Source organism: Ailuropoda melanoleuca, chromosome 6, assembly GCF_002007445.2.
Source record: "Ailuropoda melanoleuca isolate Jingjing chromosome 6, ASM200744v2, whole genome shotgun sequence".
NCBI lineage: Eukaryota > Metazoa > Chordata > Mammalia > Carnivora > Ursidae > Ailuropoda > Ailuropoda melanoleuca.
The window spans coordinates 12051910-12067922 of record NC_048223.1 but is presented as its reverse complement, the minus strand read 5'-3'; the positions used below and the strand labels follow the sequence as shown (position 1 = coordinate 12067922).

Here is a 16013-nt window from a genome sequence, read left to right as displayed (position 1 = left end):
ACACATGAACGTCAGCCTGTCTTAGGAAAGTCACATGAAACAGCTTTTCAGCTTTTCCATTTACACTCCTCGATCCAAAGCCTAATAGTAGGAAAAAGCTTCCCACTCAATAAAACAACTAAGTTTCTATTTTTATGATTCTAGAATTTCATAATTTTTCACATTTGGCTGCAGATAAAGGAATGACAAGTTTGTCTATTAACTAAACGCATTTTCTTTTATTTATGAAGAAAATCTCGTTCTACAGAAAGTGAGAAGAGAGAACTTATCAAGTACGGAAACACTCCCCCACTCTAAAATCCCTCTTAGTGTTGAGAAATAACCAAATCTTATACAGTGTCCAATGCCATTAACTTTGTTATTTTATAATTCTGAAGCATCTATGCAGACATGAACTCAAAACAGTTGAAATTTAATTGAAATTCCCTTTGAGATATGACAGCAAAACCAAGTAATAATACCAAAAGTAAAACAAGCCGTAAGCCACAGAAAAGAGCCAAACAGCCACAGTTTCTAAACCTTCAGGAACCTCTTTGCACATCATCTCCATTTCCTCACTATTGATTTTATTCACATCACCTTGAACTGTGGCCTCTCTCTTTGCCTACCAATGAAAAGAAATGCTTAAAAATCACCATCAACCTAAATCATCACTAAAGCTAATAGTCTTTGCATAGCCCTTCTTCTTCTCTGCAGTATGTGGTATTATTAGCCATAGATCTCTTGAACATCCTCTTTACTGAGCTTCTATAGGGTATAATTATCTCTTATCATCTTTTTTATACAGCTTGCTAGAGGCTCTTACTCTCTCTTGTTTTTCCTGCCTTTGTCTCCTATCCATAATCTTTAAAACTTGGCTATGAGCTCTTTCTTTATAATCCATCTTCCTCTTCCATATTTTTATTGTCATTTCCCATACAGACCATTGCCACATCTAACTGGTCTTCTGCCTATCCCAAGCCATGTTTACAAAGAGCACTTTTCCTAAAATATGAATTGGATCATATCACTCCCCTGTTTAAAATCCTCCCCTACTACTTAGAATGAACTAAATAAATCTACTTACAAACCAAAATGATCTACATTATCTGGCTTCTGCCTCTATCTCATCTCGTGCCACTGGTTCACTGCACTCTAGCTACTGCAGCTCCTGGAACATAACAATATCATTCATGCTTCAGATCTTTGCAACTGCTCTCTACACTACCCAGATGGCTCTCTTTTGACACTTCCCATGGCTAGCTCCTTCATCCTTCAGATTTTGGGTTCACAGGTGACTTCCTCAGAAAAATCTTTCTGTAAGGATTCAATCGAAAGACAGACCCCTCCTTATTATCATCCATGACACTTATTAACCCTTGAAATTATTCTGTTTACTTGGTTTTGATCTGCCTTCCCCATGAGAATGTAAACTTCATATGGGCAGTGAGCTGACCTTGTTTAGGACTGTACCCTGGGTGCTTAGTGTGAATAGTTAGCATATAGAAGGTGACCAATAAATATTTTTAAATTATAAATAAATTAATGATTCCTTGAAGAATTTCATTTATCCACATTTACTTTATTCAGTACATGGATCACTGAATTCTACCAATAGAAATGACCACAGAAGATTATCTACACTAAATTTGGGGGATTTTCTTTTTTATAGATGAAGAAGCTGAGAGACCCACATAGTTAAATAACTTACTTAGGGTCTTCTTACCTGGTTACCTATTACTGAGGACCTCATATTATACTAGAAATGTACCCAGTAATTTGATTTTGATATAGAACACATATAATCACCACCACCACCACCACCGACAACAGAACTCTGTCCCTTAAAAACATTGTGAAACAGACTTTAGGCTGTGATTTAAGTTGCTATTGGTAAGTCTTTGACAATGCGTTTCCCCAAACTTTAGGCCTGTTTCCAACTGCTAACTAAACTTTCATCCACTGGAATATCTTTTATACTCCACCTACATAAAATATAACTTAATTTCTGACCAGTCTCAAAAATAAATAACTTATTGGTGGCATTTTGTTACCATAAAATACAGTAAAATAATAGCACAGAAAATTGCTTTGGATGCCATTCCATGCCAGAGCTAATACGCAGCATAGCACCCATATGAATAAATGTGTGAAAAAAGTTGAGTCACAATATAGATACAGTTCTGTACTTGTTATTCATAATTTCCTCAGCCTTGCTTTCCCAGATTCAATCATACCCTAAACTGTGGTTCACTTAAGAACTTTTTCCCATTTTATAACTAACTTTTCTAACTAAAATCAAACCAACTCAACCAAGCCAAACCAAACTAACTTCTTAACTGAAGTTAAACCCAGTGTCAACTAAATTCAAATAATAACAAAACACCTAATAGTACATAGTTATTTCAACAAGGTAAATTCATGCAAAACACAATGACAACTGACAGACTATCTACTCACTGACACATCTTATTTAAATGAGTAAAAAATTAACAATACCAAAGCATAGCACTTTAGCTCTTCCCTTAATTTATATCCCCTGCCTCCCTTCTTCTCATTGGAAATAACCTTGTAGAGCATGGGATGACAAAAAGAAAAATGGCATGGAATCATGACAACAACCTCTAACCCGCTCTGATAATACACTGATTCAATGGTGACAGTCAAGGGTAAAAAAATGAATGGAATATACTACTAAATACTATCCCATACACTTTGCTCAAGTCAGCCCTATGACTGGGCTGTAGTGATTAGAAGGGGAATTGATTTTATTGAAATTGAAAATATTAAAATTCATTAGAAAATGCATAAAGTCAGTGAACTTAGCTGTGAACATGTATAAGTAAAAGAGGGAGAAAACGTAGAATGTATGTTCATATTCCTGTGATCACAAAAGTGAAAGAGATTTGGAGTAATGTTGAGAGTTTGACCTAGTGAGCAGAAGGCCCCATCAACTTAGTAATAGAGCCATCTTCTTACCAAGGATATCTAGGGGAAAAAAACACATGCAAATAAAGCAAATGATAAAGTGGGGTCGAAAATACTATAATAACCTCTACCTTAAGAGATGGTCTGGGAAAACTTGGGGAAAGATCTGTGTTACAGATTGAGAATGAGGTTATGAGGCAAATACTCTGAGTTTAAAAGAGGCAATATGGTCAAACTCTCACTCTGCAGATGACATGATACTTTATGTGGAAAACCCAAAAGACTCCAACCCAAAATTGTTAGAACTCATACAGAAATTCAGTAAAGTGGCAGGATATAAAATCAATGCACAGAAATCAGTTGCATTTCTATACACCAACAATGAGACAGAAGATAGAGAAATTAAGGAGTTGATTCCACTTACAATTGCACCCAAAACCATAAGATACCTAGGAATAAATCTAACCAAAGACGCAAAGGATCTGTACTCAGAATACTATAGAATACTCACGTAAAGAAATTGAGGAAGACACAGAGAAATGGAAAAACATTCCATGCTCATGGATTGGAAGAACAAATACTGTGAAAATGTCTACGCTACCTAGAGCAATTTACATTGCTCTAGGCAATCCCTATCAAAAACACGATTCACTTTTTCACAGAACTGGAATAATCCTAAAATTTGTATGGAACCATAAACGACCCCCAATAGCTAAAGAATGTTGAAAAGGAAAGCCAAAGATGGTGGCCTCACAATTCCAGACTTCAAGCCATATTACAAAAGCTGTAATCATCAAGACAGTATGGTACTAGCACAAAAAGAGACACACAGATCAATGGAACAGAACAGAGAACCCAGAAATGGACCCTCAACTCTATGGTCAACTAATCTTCCACAAAGCAGGAAAGCATATCCAATGGAAAAAAGACCGTCTCTTCAAAAAATGGTGTTGGAAAAACTGGACAGCCACATGCAGAAAAATGAAACTGGACTATTTCCTTACACCATACACAAAAATAGACTCAAAATGATTGAAAGACCTAAATGTGAGACAGGAATCCATCAAAATCCTAGAGGAGGACACAGGCAGCAACCTCTTTAACCTCAGCTGCAGCAACTTTTTGCTACGCACGTCTCCAAAGGCAAGGAAAACCAAGGCAAAATAAACTATTTCATTAAGATAAAAAGCTTTTGCACAGCAACGGAAACAGTCAACAAAATCAAAAGATAACCAACATAATGGGAGAAGATATTTGCAAATGACATATCAGATAAAGGGCCAGTATCCAAATTCTATAAAGGATTTATCAACTCAACACCCAAAGAACAAATAATCCAATCAAGAAATGGGCAGAAGACATGAACAGACATTTCTGCAAAGAAGACATACAAATGGCCAATAGACACATGAAAAAGTGCTCAACATTACTTGGCATCAGGGAAATACAAATCAAAACCACAATGAGATACCACCCTCACACCAGTCAGAATGGCTAAAATTAACAAGTCAGGAAATGACAGATGTTAGTGAGGATGTAGAGAAAGGGGAACCCTCTTACACTGTTGGTAGGAATGCAAGCTGGAGTAGCCACTCTGGAAAACAGAATGGAAGTTCTCAAAAAGTGAAAAACAGAGCTACCCTATGACCCTGCAATTGCACTACTGGATATTTACCCCAAAGACACAAATGTTGTGATCTGAAGGGGTACCTGCACCCCCATGTTTACAGCAGCAATGTCCACAATAGCCAAACTATGGAAGGAACCCAGATGTCCACCGACAGATGAATGGATAAAGAAGATGTGGTACACATACACACACACACACACACACACACACACACACACACACACAAATAGAATATTACGCAGCTATCAAAAAAATGAAACCTTGCCATTTGCAATGACGTGGATGGAACAAGAGGGTATTATGCTAAGCGAAATAGTCAATCAGAGAACAATTATCATATGATAAGAAACAAGGCAGAGGATTACAGGGGAAGAGGAAAAAAAATGAAACAAGATGAAACCAGAGAGGGAGACAGACGGCAAGAGACTGTTAATCTTAGGAAACAAACTGAGGGTTGCTGGAGGGGGGGGTTGGGGGATGGGGTGACTGGGTGATAGACACTGGGGTGGGTATATGTGGTGGTGAGTGCTGAGTGTTGTGTAAGACTGATAAATCACAGACTTGTACCCCTGAAACAAACAATACATTATATGTTAATTAAAAAATAATTTAAAAAATGAATTAATGAGTAAAAAAAATTAAATAAAAAATAAAAGAGGCAATTTGGGCCACTTTACTGGAGTATATTTGTGCATGATGCATACCTGTTGTTTCTCTCACTGAATTTGTCAAAGCCAGAGTAGATAATACTAATTAGCATCACTAGCATGGAAAGAACACTGGGGGATGATCTCTCTCCTATAGTGACCTGTTTGGGAAGTCTACTGCAGGAGATGGCTCATTCTGTTCTTATATTCCAGAGGGTTGAATTACACAGAAAAGTAGGGGAAACAGAAGAGGGAATGAACAGTATACTATCTTATTTAATTCTCATAAAACTGTATAAGATATGTAAGGAAAATAACCTCTATAGTAGGAAGGTAAGAATCAGAAAAATGAGGATACTAGTCACAAAAGATAGAGAGTTGAAAATGTGGATGTATTCTTTTGATTCTGAAGTCCAGGTTTAGTTTACAATTGTCACTTACATCAAAGTATCTATATTCCAGGTCTATTGTATGGATTATGTGAAATAGCAGTTCTTTAAAGTACTACTACAGGTTAGTTTGAAAAACAAACCATTTAGGAAAAAGCATTACTAGTTTTAAGGAGCTCATTTTCATATAAGCTTTTAGAATTAGGATATAAGCATTTTATTAAATATATATATATGGATTTTGCTGCTCATGTTATTATATAACATATAATAAGATACATACTTCAGAAATTATCATATAACAATTATTTCTCTGTATCTTGAAGCTCAGAAAATGAATTTATTTTTTATTTCCTGGTTTTAATAATTAAGAAACATAACAAAAGGGGATGGTAATGGTCTAATTAAATCCTTGAGTGTCAGAGGCTTTTCCAAGCTCACACATAAGTGTAATAAAATTTTGGGTGCACATTATTTTTTACATTAAGTACATCAGTATTTTGTATCTCAAATCAGCATAAAGAAAACTTTTTGGAGTATTGTACAATACAGATTTTTAAAAACTTATGCAGCATGATGGCAGTCAATCTAGAAGATGTTATAAACTATAGAGACATCCTTACTTGTTACAGAAAACAAATTGTTCTCTTTGCAAAAAGAAACACAGCATATTTACATATATTTAATTTTAAGAGGTGACCTATACAGGATGTTAGATTATTTAGGAAATCCAAAATAATATGTAAATCAACTTGTCAAAATACTGTACCTTCCTCTCCTTGAACAGGTTCTTCTAAAAGCAACTCTGTCATACATTCCCAGTCTTTCAACAGTTCTTGAGAGCTCTCCCACAAACTGTCCACCAAGTAGGCTGCATGTTCATGTAACTAAAAATAACAAATCAATTATGACTGAAGAATATTTATGGAAGAAACCACTAATATTTCAATTTAATAAGCCATTTTCTTCATAATTGAAATGGCTTGGTCACAACATTTCCAGGAGCCACTTCAAAAACAATAAATATATTTGTATGTCATTGTAAATAATGGAGATGCAATATGTAGACTTAATAAAAAATTTATTTTATTTTTTTGCAGTTGTAAGGTTAAGGATCTCCCAGTCCAATGACATCATTTATAGATAAGGAAACTGAGAGTATAACTAGTTAACAGAATTCATGAAATTACAAATTGGATCAAGGTCACTTTTCATTATTCTTGTTTTTTCCTATAACTAGCTTTTTTTTTTTTTTTTAAGGAAAACAATTCCTTTCTCCTAGAATTCCTTTGAAAATGTGGTACCAATATTACTTACTTTACATCTCTGTCATCTTGGTCAAGGTCAAAATGTTAAGTTACTCTATTTCTTCTCTTTTGTATTCTCATCTCCATTTAAATTCATTGCATTCCCTATCCCACCCCACCCCACCCCTCACCTTTTTGGGGCTCATTACTCTTGACAACTTCTTTGGAACCCATGCTCCCACATAACACTCTCATGTTCCTCATCAAACACTTCACACCAAACTCTCTCTCTACCACTCGTTAGTCCAGGAAGAATATTATTCAAAAAGCTCTTTGGAGAAGGTAAGTAGAGATGGTGGCACTGTTCTAGTTTCTGCTACTACAACTAACTTCTCCACCCTTATATAAAAGTTCTTCCACCTTTGAGGCTCATGACATCCAGATAAACTAGTTTCTATATCAGTGCTATTCAAACTATATATTTCAAACCATTCTTAGTTGCTATTTTAATGCATTGAGACCAAAGTTAAAAAAAAAAAACCAGAAAAGAGTATATAGCACATAGAAAGTTAAGTACTACTTCATACAACTCTTACTTCAGTTATATGCGCTTGTAACTTGTGAGAGAAAATGCTTTGCGCATCATGAATAGTGGCCCAAAATGTGTGCAAGTCTCCTTTCTAGACCTACTGGTTATTTATTTATAGATTGGCATTATTTGGTAAGTAAGTTGGTTTTCTTCTTCACTCCTAACTCTATCATTAATTCTTTCATGTGCATTTTGATTATCTATTTAAAGCTCTGCTTCATTTGCACTCCTTAATTATTCTATACTTCATTTCTACTGCATTTCAAATCTTACACTGTAGCCTTTCAAATGCCTCAAGAAAACCACACACACACACACATATACACACAGAGAGAGAGTTTTCCAATGATTTTCTCCAGAGTAGATAATATCGATTAGCATCTCTACTTAGAAAGAACACAGGCAAAGGTTTATAGCAAGGTACATTCAAACTTTCCATATTTACATATCCTAGGACACTAACTACTCCTAGGTCTTCACTAACATCATTCTAACAATGACAGCTACACATGGTGTACAACCTGGTTTCAAAAATGAAAATTAGCAGCAGAAAACAGAAAAACAAATAGTTTCAAAGTTGCAGCTATTAAAACCTATACCGGAGTGGAATTATTATTTAATGGGTATAGAGTTTCAGTTTGGGAAGGTTTTTAAAAGTTCTAGAGATGGATGGCATTGACAGTTGCATGGCCATGTGATTGTATTTAATGGCAATGAACTATATACTTCAAAACAGTTAAAGTAACAGATTTTGTCATGTCTATTTCATCACAATTAAACAAACCCCTACGATAAATGTTAAATAAACCTGCTTTTATGCCTGACTCTGTGTACATGTAAAGTATGTCTGTAAAATAGGTATAGAAAGGTTCACAATTATATTTCTGGTGGATCAGCCCTTCTATACATATAAAATATCCCCTCCCTGTTTCTCTTAATATTTTTGGTCCTCAGTTCTGTCTTATATGATATTGCCTCCTCAACTTTCTGTAAGCATTTGTTAATTATACGTAGCCTTTATCCAGGTTGTTTACTTTCTGTGTATAAACTTCCTGTGTTTTGACTGATGTATTTTATAAACATTTTTCATCTGTTTATTTCAACTTAAATGACAATCTGCCTTTTATAAAGCATGTTAATCCATTTATACATCTACTGGGGTAACTGATATTGGAAATATTCCTGGATTCTGATTCTTTATGATCTACTGACATTTTCTTGTCTTGTCTGTGCTTTCTTCAGTTTATTTTCTAACTTATATTTTTCTATCACTCAGGTCCCTAACACATTTATTTACGTCATTTAATTTTACACTGCACTCCTACATCTTAATAATTTTTAGGTATTTGCCTTAAGCTTCACAGTCACAGTACGTAGGCTTAGTTTTAAGTTTTTTCAGGTTTATTTGCTTGCCCATGTTACTTATATTCCTTATTTTCCTTTTATTGTAACCATTTTTTATTTTGCTAGAAAACATCCTCAAATAAAACATTTTAACTGTGTGTCCTTTGACTAGTTCTTCCTCTCTATTCTCTGTTCTCTTTTCAGAACTCCTACTAGATAATAAAACTTAATCAGTACTTCCTTTCTTTTACTTTCCGTCTCACACTACTTATGTACTACCTTCTGGAAAAATCCCTTGGTTTAATCTATAGCCAATCCTTGGTTATGTCCACTCAGGCCATTTAATGATCTGCTTCACTCCTAAATTTTGGAAATCATGCTTCTAATTTCTATGAACGCCCCGCCTCTTTCATAATAGCTTCTTCTTACATCCAGGGGAATTAATAAAAATTTTTCATTAATGTTGGGTTTTGTGTTTCAAATTTCAGTGATTCTTGGTTGCTAGTTCATATAATGTTGATATTCTAGGCTCAAGAAAACTGGTAGCAAGAANGATCCCATAACGCCGGGATCACGCCCTGAGCCGAAGGCAGACGCTTAACGACTGTGCCACCCAGGCGCCCCGCAAGAATCCCTTTCTTAAGTCTGATTGCAACATCCTGGGTTCCTTGGTTGTGCACGAAGTGGAAAGAGGGAATCTATAATCAGTCAGGCTTTTCCCCTAACACGTAGGTATGCAATGCCTTTTGAATGCCAAAAATTCCCCGTCCCTCCTAGTGGCCATAAATTGTCTAGGGCACTCATCAACTCCTTTGTTTCTTAGACCAATGTCCACATCCCAAATACGTTTCTAAGTGGAAGAATAAGCTCAGCTAAAGGCTGCCACTTAATTACTACTTATAACTTAAACCTTTTACCAGTCTGTGCTGCTCAGATCTTTGGTTTATTTCAGATTTTTACCAGAAAATCTCAAAAATTTCCCCACTATTTTTTGCCTTGAATAGGACTATGGGTTATTTAACTCTAATGGAATTAATCACTTACTTTATAGCTTCCACAAATTCCTCACAGTTCTCTTTCATCTCGACTTATTCAGCATGAGGTTTTTAGGTGAATGAATTGTTGGCACAATTCAAGGCTTTAAGTAGTATAATTCCATGATCATTGGCATTTTTAAAGATGACTTCTCTGCCTTGAACCACGGCATATTAAAATTTAGCTCAGGCATGCTGTCATTGTTCCAGAAATTTTTTTGTATGTGATAGCCAATATTTTCAATGTAGATGCTAACTTCTTTGACAATTTCCTCATCTTTTTGATTAGTTAAGGTGGTGGCTTAGTAGAATCCATTCTGTTAACACTAGTAACCAGTTTTTTCAAACTCAATGTGTATACCAGAAGGACATGATAATGTGTTGGACCATTTTCTGATTATGAGTTTCAAATTCACCAGTATGAGCAATAACAATCATTATAACATGGTCAGTCAGAAATCAGCTTGACTGATGTTTATGATATAGTCTATCTTGGGGCAAATGTGATGACCACATAACTTGCTAGTCTCAAATCTCTATAAGAATACCATGTAAATCCATATTTGAGGAAAAAAAATTCTAATATGGCCAGTAAGGATAAAAGGTTATAATTGTCTTCCAGACACTTTATACCAACGACCTTCTATTGCTGGTGAAAGATAAAGCTATAGAAAGGAAAGCCCTGAAAAGGACCTGGAACCCTAAAAATGAAACAAAAATAAATTTTCTAAGAACAGTTTTTGTTATCATAATTTTATAACAACAGCATGAAAATCAGGTATCTGCAAGCATTCTTTAGGAATTAGATGGAAAAAAAAGGTAACTCAATAGAGTCACTGTAAGTAAAATAGATAATTAAAATTACATTTAAATTTCTTTACAAATTATATAAAACACAGATTAAAATTACATATAAAATTATATTTATTATCTAGGTGGATTTTACTCTGCTATATCTAAGTGCAATTTATTTTATAGGGTCTCCCCTAAACTGGTATATAAGGCAAATTAAGCTCATTTTCCTGGTGACTTTAATTATAATTTTCTGGGTACATTCTGATTCATCTTTAACTGGCTTCAAAGTTACTCATAATATTTTACCTGTTTTCTCTGCCTGCTGACTTCTCTGTTGAGCACTTACATACACTAATGGAGCTGACTGTATAATGGAACCTTACTTTGATTCTTTTTATGAAAAATCATTTACAATGCAAATAATCACCTCAAGTTACTAAGCTTAAATTTCTAAATACTCTTATACTGGGTTTTATTCTCTGCTGAAATAGAGCCAGTCATTGGTGAATCTTGAAGAACATATAAAAACAAATGAGAAAAAAAAGTTATTATTCATGTACTATCATTCATGAGCAATTATGGGGAGATTTCTTGGATATGTCAATAATACGTCTATTATCTTCCATCTTATATGACTGTCATAATTAACTTCATCATTTCATATGCCTAGAAGGAGGGTGACCATATTTCTACATCATCAGCAATGTTTTGGGTTATGCTTATTGCTTTGGAATAATTTTAATAGTATCATTTATCACTCTGAAAAGCATCAGTTTGTACGGTAAGTTCTATGGTCACATTAGCTATAGGGAAATCTGGACTCCCCACATCAAGTACCATTTAGATGTCACACAACTAAAATACACAAGGTATTTTAGCACTGGAATCAATGACTGCTATAAAGGTTGTGATGGCTTTAAAATGTCACTTTTTGGTACAAAAAGAAAAGAAAATTAACTGGTTTAGATATATCTCTTAATTGCCATTATTTCACATGTAATTCATATATAAAAGAGGGAAACTACTCTACTATCAACCTCTTTTACTTCAGTATTTTAGAATTCTATTACTAAAATGTTACTCTTAAAATCCAGTAAAACAAAGAAAGATGATTATCACTTCAATTAATCCCATTGATAGGTAATTCATCTGTAAACTGGACCTGTTCTATATTATGACCTGTAAGGTCTCTTGCAATTCAACTTTTTATGAGTCTATTACTAAAATATTAGTAATTAACATGTGCTGTAGAAAAATAAAAAGGAATTCAGAGTAAAACACAATCAGAATCCCACCATAAGAATATGGCTTTAATAAGCATTCAGCTCCCAGTGCAGACTAGTTGTAGAGGATAAGAAAAGAGATTGTAACAGAGAATGTTTCTTGTGAAACACAGGACACTATAAAGAGTAATATTATCATGAATCAACTAAAACATTTTAAATATGCTTTGCAGTTGCTTCTGCAGCTGACAAGAATGCCATAGAGGAGAACTGGGAAATACATTTTAATGTTCTTATAACACTTTAGAACACAGCAGCAAACATAAGAATATAGTAATACCACCTGAAAATAGAGTGGTAATACACATTACAAATTGCTGCTTTAATTAAAAGATGAAACTGTGTAAAACTAAGTATTTATGGTTTTTTAATATATCAAAAAGAAAAGTCTTTGGGCTTTCAGAGATCCAAAAAATTTTCCTTCAATGAAGAATCAAGTTCAATTAGTCTAGATCATCATATTCCTTAAGCTCTTCAACAAATAGTTTAAGTAGTATTTGTATGTCTCATCTCCATCAATTTTTGAAACTACTGTTGCTATTTAAGTTACATTTTTATATAGGACTTGACTTTGCGTAATACTTTTAATCCTGTTCCTTTAAAACTGGGCTAAAGGTATAACTTGAAATGGCCTATCAAAGTGTGAGATTTACTGAGTATTTAGTGTTTTATCTTAAACCTCACAGCATTTTGTATTTTACTCCATAATATAGCCACGCTTGCTTTTTAAGAAAATAATGTTTTAAGCACTCAAAACATAAAGTGTGGTTGGTCCCTGAGCCAGAGACAGAAATATCATAAACATGCATCCAGGAACATTTAGAAATGCAGCACATCTGACCACACCCTACACCTACTGAATTAGAACTGGCATGTTATTTAACAAGATCCCCATGTAATCTGTATACATATTTAAAACACTGTTTCTAAACACATCCTTTACTCAAATGCAACTCCCCAGATGGTTCTGTTTCTGACTTTATTCATTCTCTGTTCTTCCCAATTTGCTTAAAAAAATATTAGTAACTCTTCTGCCATGCTTTGTCCTACCTCTACTCATTCTACTGACACAGTTCCTAATTCTCTGATCTCAATTTCCATATAGGCTGCCTGTTTGTCTACTTCTCATTCCTACAGAGTTTCTCCAGGACTTTCAAATTTGAGCACTCAGAATCTTTTGAAGTTTCTCACTTTCCTGGACATTCCAACACAAATCAAAAATCTTTTTCTAGGTAAAATTCAGGGTCCAAGGTCCCTAGATTTTGTCGGGGAAAACAAAAGTTCACTTGTGCAAGCAGATTCTGATAGATACTGTATTATGAATGTTAATTACAAAATTATTTAAATGATAACTGACATCAAAATATCACATGGAAATACTGCTAATGGAGATTTTTCATCGACTAATTAAAATATTTAAATTCATATTTTATTTCTCCTTAAAAATGTAATTTTCAAACAAGTTAGAACTAACGGTTTTAACACCTTGACAACTTTCACAAGGTCTTTATAGAATTTAAAAGCTACAGACAAAAATTCCAGGAAAAAAAAGCAACAACAAACAATTATGTAGTACTACGATACCATAAAGTTTAAAAACTGCTAGCCTACATTTACTCAGTGTTGACCCACAACTGCATATATACTCCCAACAAAAGGCAGAACACAGATTCAATAATCAGACAATCCATGCAAGCAATTTTGTTAAGAAACAGACTTATTCTCATAGGATTGAAAAATCCCAATTAATTACAATGAATTAAATGATTTTATTTAAAATGTAATCTAAATCAAAAAAATAAAATAAAGAGTTATGTTAAAATTTACCTCACTTTCGAGAAAGAAAAGAACCAGCATCCTAATGAGGTTCCCATTTGGACTGTTCCTTCCTCTCCTCTTTGCTAATGCTTCTTCTGCTTGTGGATCATGTCTGCTAAATAGCCTAGAAATAAGTAACAAAACCAGAGCATTATGAATTTGCATGGATATGAATTTTAGTCTTTTCTTTCACTGTAAAAATTATTATAGTGTTTAAAAAAACAATATCAGATATCAGGTTACTGTTTTATTTCAAACCATGTAACTGATGTTTTTATAGGTTAAAAAATGGTTAGATCTAAACAATTTTGTACAATTCAATCACACACACAATGTAAAAGGAAGCTTTTTGACTACTCAATGTTCAAATATTTACGAAAAATATTAACTTTTTATCCTATATGATACTAGAATACATAATCTTTTAGAGTTCTATCTTCTTAAATATTAATTTCAGTCAGGTAATTAAAGACTTTAACCATATGTTCTATCAACAATTAAAGAAATTGGGGCACCTGGGTGGCTCGGTCAGTTAAGTGTCTGCCTTTGGCTCAGGTCATGATCCTGGAGTCCAGGGATCAAGCCCCATGTTGGGCACCCTGCTCAGCAGGGAGTCTGCTTCTCCCTCTCCCTCTGCCCCACCCCCCCTCAAATAAATAAAATCTTTTTAAAAATTATAAAAATTCACACTTTTAATGATTACTTCTATCATTTTCAGCTGGTTATCTAAAAACAGTACTCATTAACCAGTACAGAATAAAATGATATAAACATTAAATTTTTAAAAATCACTTAGTGACAAAACTTCTAAAATATGACAAAGACATGACTTGAAAATTTTAATTTGCTTAGAAGATTTATTCTAAAAAATTTTAAGGTGCCTTATTCCCGGGTATTGCTCTAGGTAAATGGGATATAACAGTAAACAAAGACAAAATACCTATTCTCATTGAGCTCTCACTCTAACGGACAGAAATAAATAGATAAATATATACTATCTCAGGTGTTGTAAGGAAAAACAAAGAAGTAGGAATAGGGATATAGTGTGTGCTGCTTTAGATATGGATATTACAGTAGGCCCTTCAGAAGAGAGGCTAAATAACTGAATAAAGAAGGAATAATTTCATGTGACATAAAAATAAGTCAATCTCAAGCAGAAAATGAATACAGAGAAGTTGAGTATTTTGGGGGCAGGGGAAACTATACAGTAAGGGGAGAAGATTAGAGCATTATTTGAAGCAACATCAGCATAGCTATCAGCTGGTTTAAGAGAAAATTTTGTTTACTTGGATGGCTTTCAGAGGAAGGAACAAATGGGAAAAAACAAGAGTCCTTTATAACTGAAGTGAACAAAACTGGATAATCACATTTACTGTATATAAATGTAAGATATGGAGGCATCAACCTAATTTTTCTAAAACTAAATTGTAGATTTTTGAGGACTACTAAAATACTCATTTCAGATATGTTTACTATTTTATGGATGTGTGGTTAAGCTTGTGTACAGCTTGTAAATTAGATTACAAAACAGACTAGGTGTGTATATGCAAAGTTGCCTGTTTTCCTTTTAAACTTAATTACAGACGTAGTGAAGACAAGGGCCATTTGCACCCTAATGTTCATAGCAGCATTGTCCACAATAGCTAAATCGTGGAAGGAGCCGAGATGCCCTTCAACAGATGACTGGATTAAGAAGATGTGGTCCATATATACAATGGAATATTACTCAGCCATCAGAAAGAACGATTACCCAACATTTGCAGCAACATGGACGGGACTGGAGGAGATTATGCTAAGTGAAATAAGTCAAGCAGAGAAAGACAATTATCATATGGTTTCACTCATTTATGGAACGTAAGAAATAGCAGGAAGATCAGTAGGAGAAAGAAGGGAAGAATGAAGTGGGGGTAAACAGGAGGGGGAATGAACCATGACAGACTGTGGACTCTGGGAAACAAACTGAGGGCTTCAGAGGGGAGGGGGGAGGGGGGTGAGGGGACTGGGATAGGCCGGTGATGGGTATTAAGGAGGGCACATATTGCATGGTGTTATACACAAATAATGAATCGTGGAATATTACATCAAAAACTAAAGCTATACTGTATGGTGACTAACATAACATAATAAAAAATTATTATAAAAAAAATAAATAAACGTAATCATAGAACTCCTGAGGCTACTCTAAAGCTTACTTGTTAAGATTTGAAAAGATCACAATATTAAATGATGGGAGAATGCTCAAAGACATTAGGAATCAAAAGTTCTCCAACTGTGAGTATCTCCAGGGCAAGGGCATAAAACAAGCTTATGGAGTGAACTTTTCATTTGAT

The 16013-nt window shown here is 34.3% G+C and overlaps 1 protein-coding gene across 6 annotated transcripts in view; it reads right to left on the bottom strand.

The window, feature by feature from the left end:
* STAG1 (stromal antigen 1) overlaps positions 1–16013 on the bottom strand; it is a 414808-nt gene that overhangs the window by 88971 nt on the left and 309824 nt on the right. For all 6 annotated transcript variants that reach the window (XM_011231800.3, XM_011231799.3, XM_034661958.1 and 3 more), the window contains 2 exons: positions 13693–13807; positions 6343–6460 (listed from right to left, as the gene is read on the bottom strand). In XM_011231800.3, coding sequence (XP_011230102.1) covers positions 6343–6460; positions 13693–13807 — 233 coding nt within the window. The remainder of the gene's footprint in view (positions 1–6342; positions 6461–13692; positions 13808–16013) is intronic.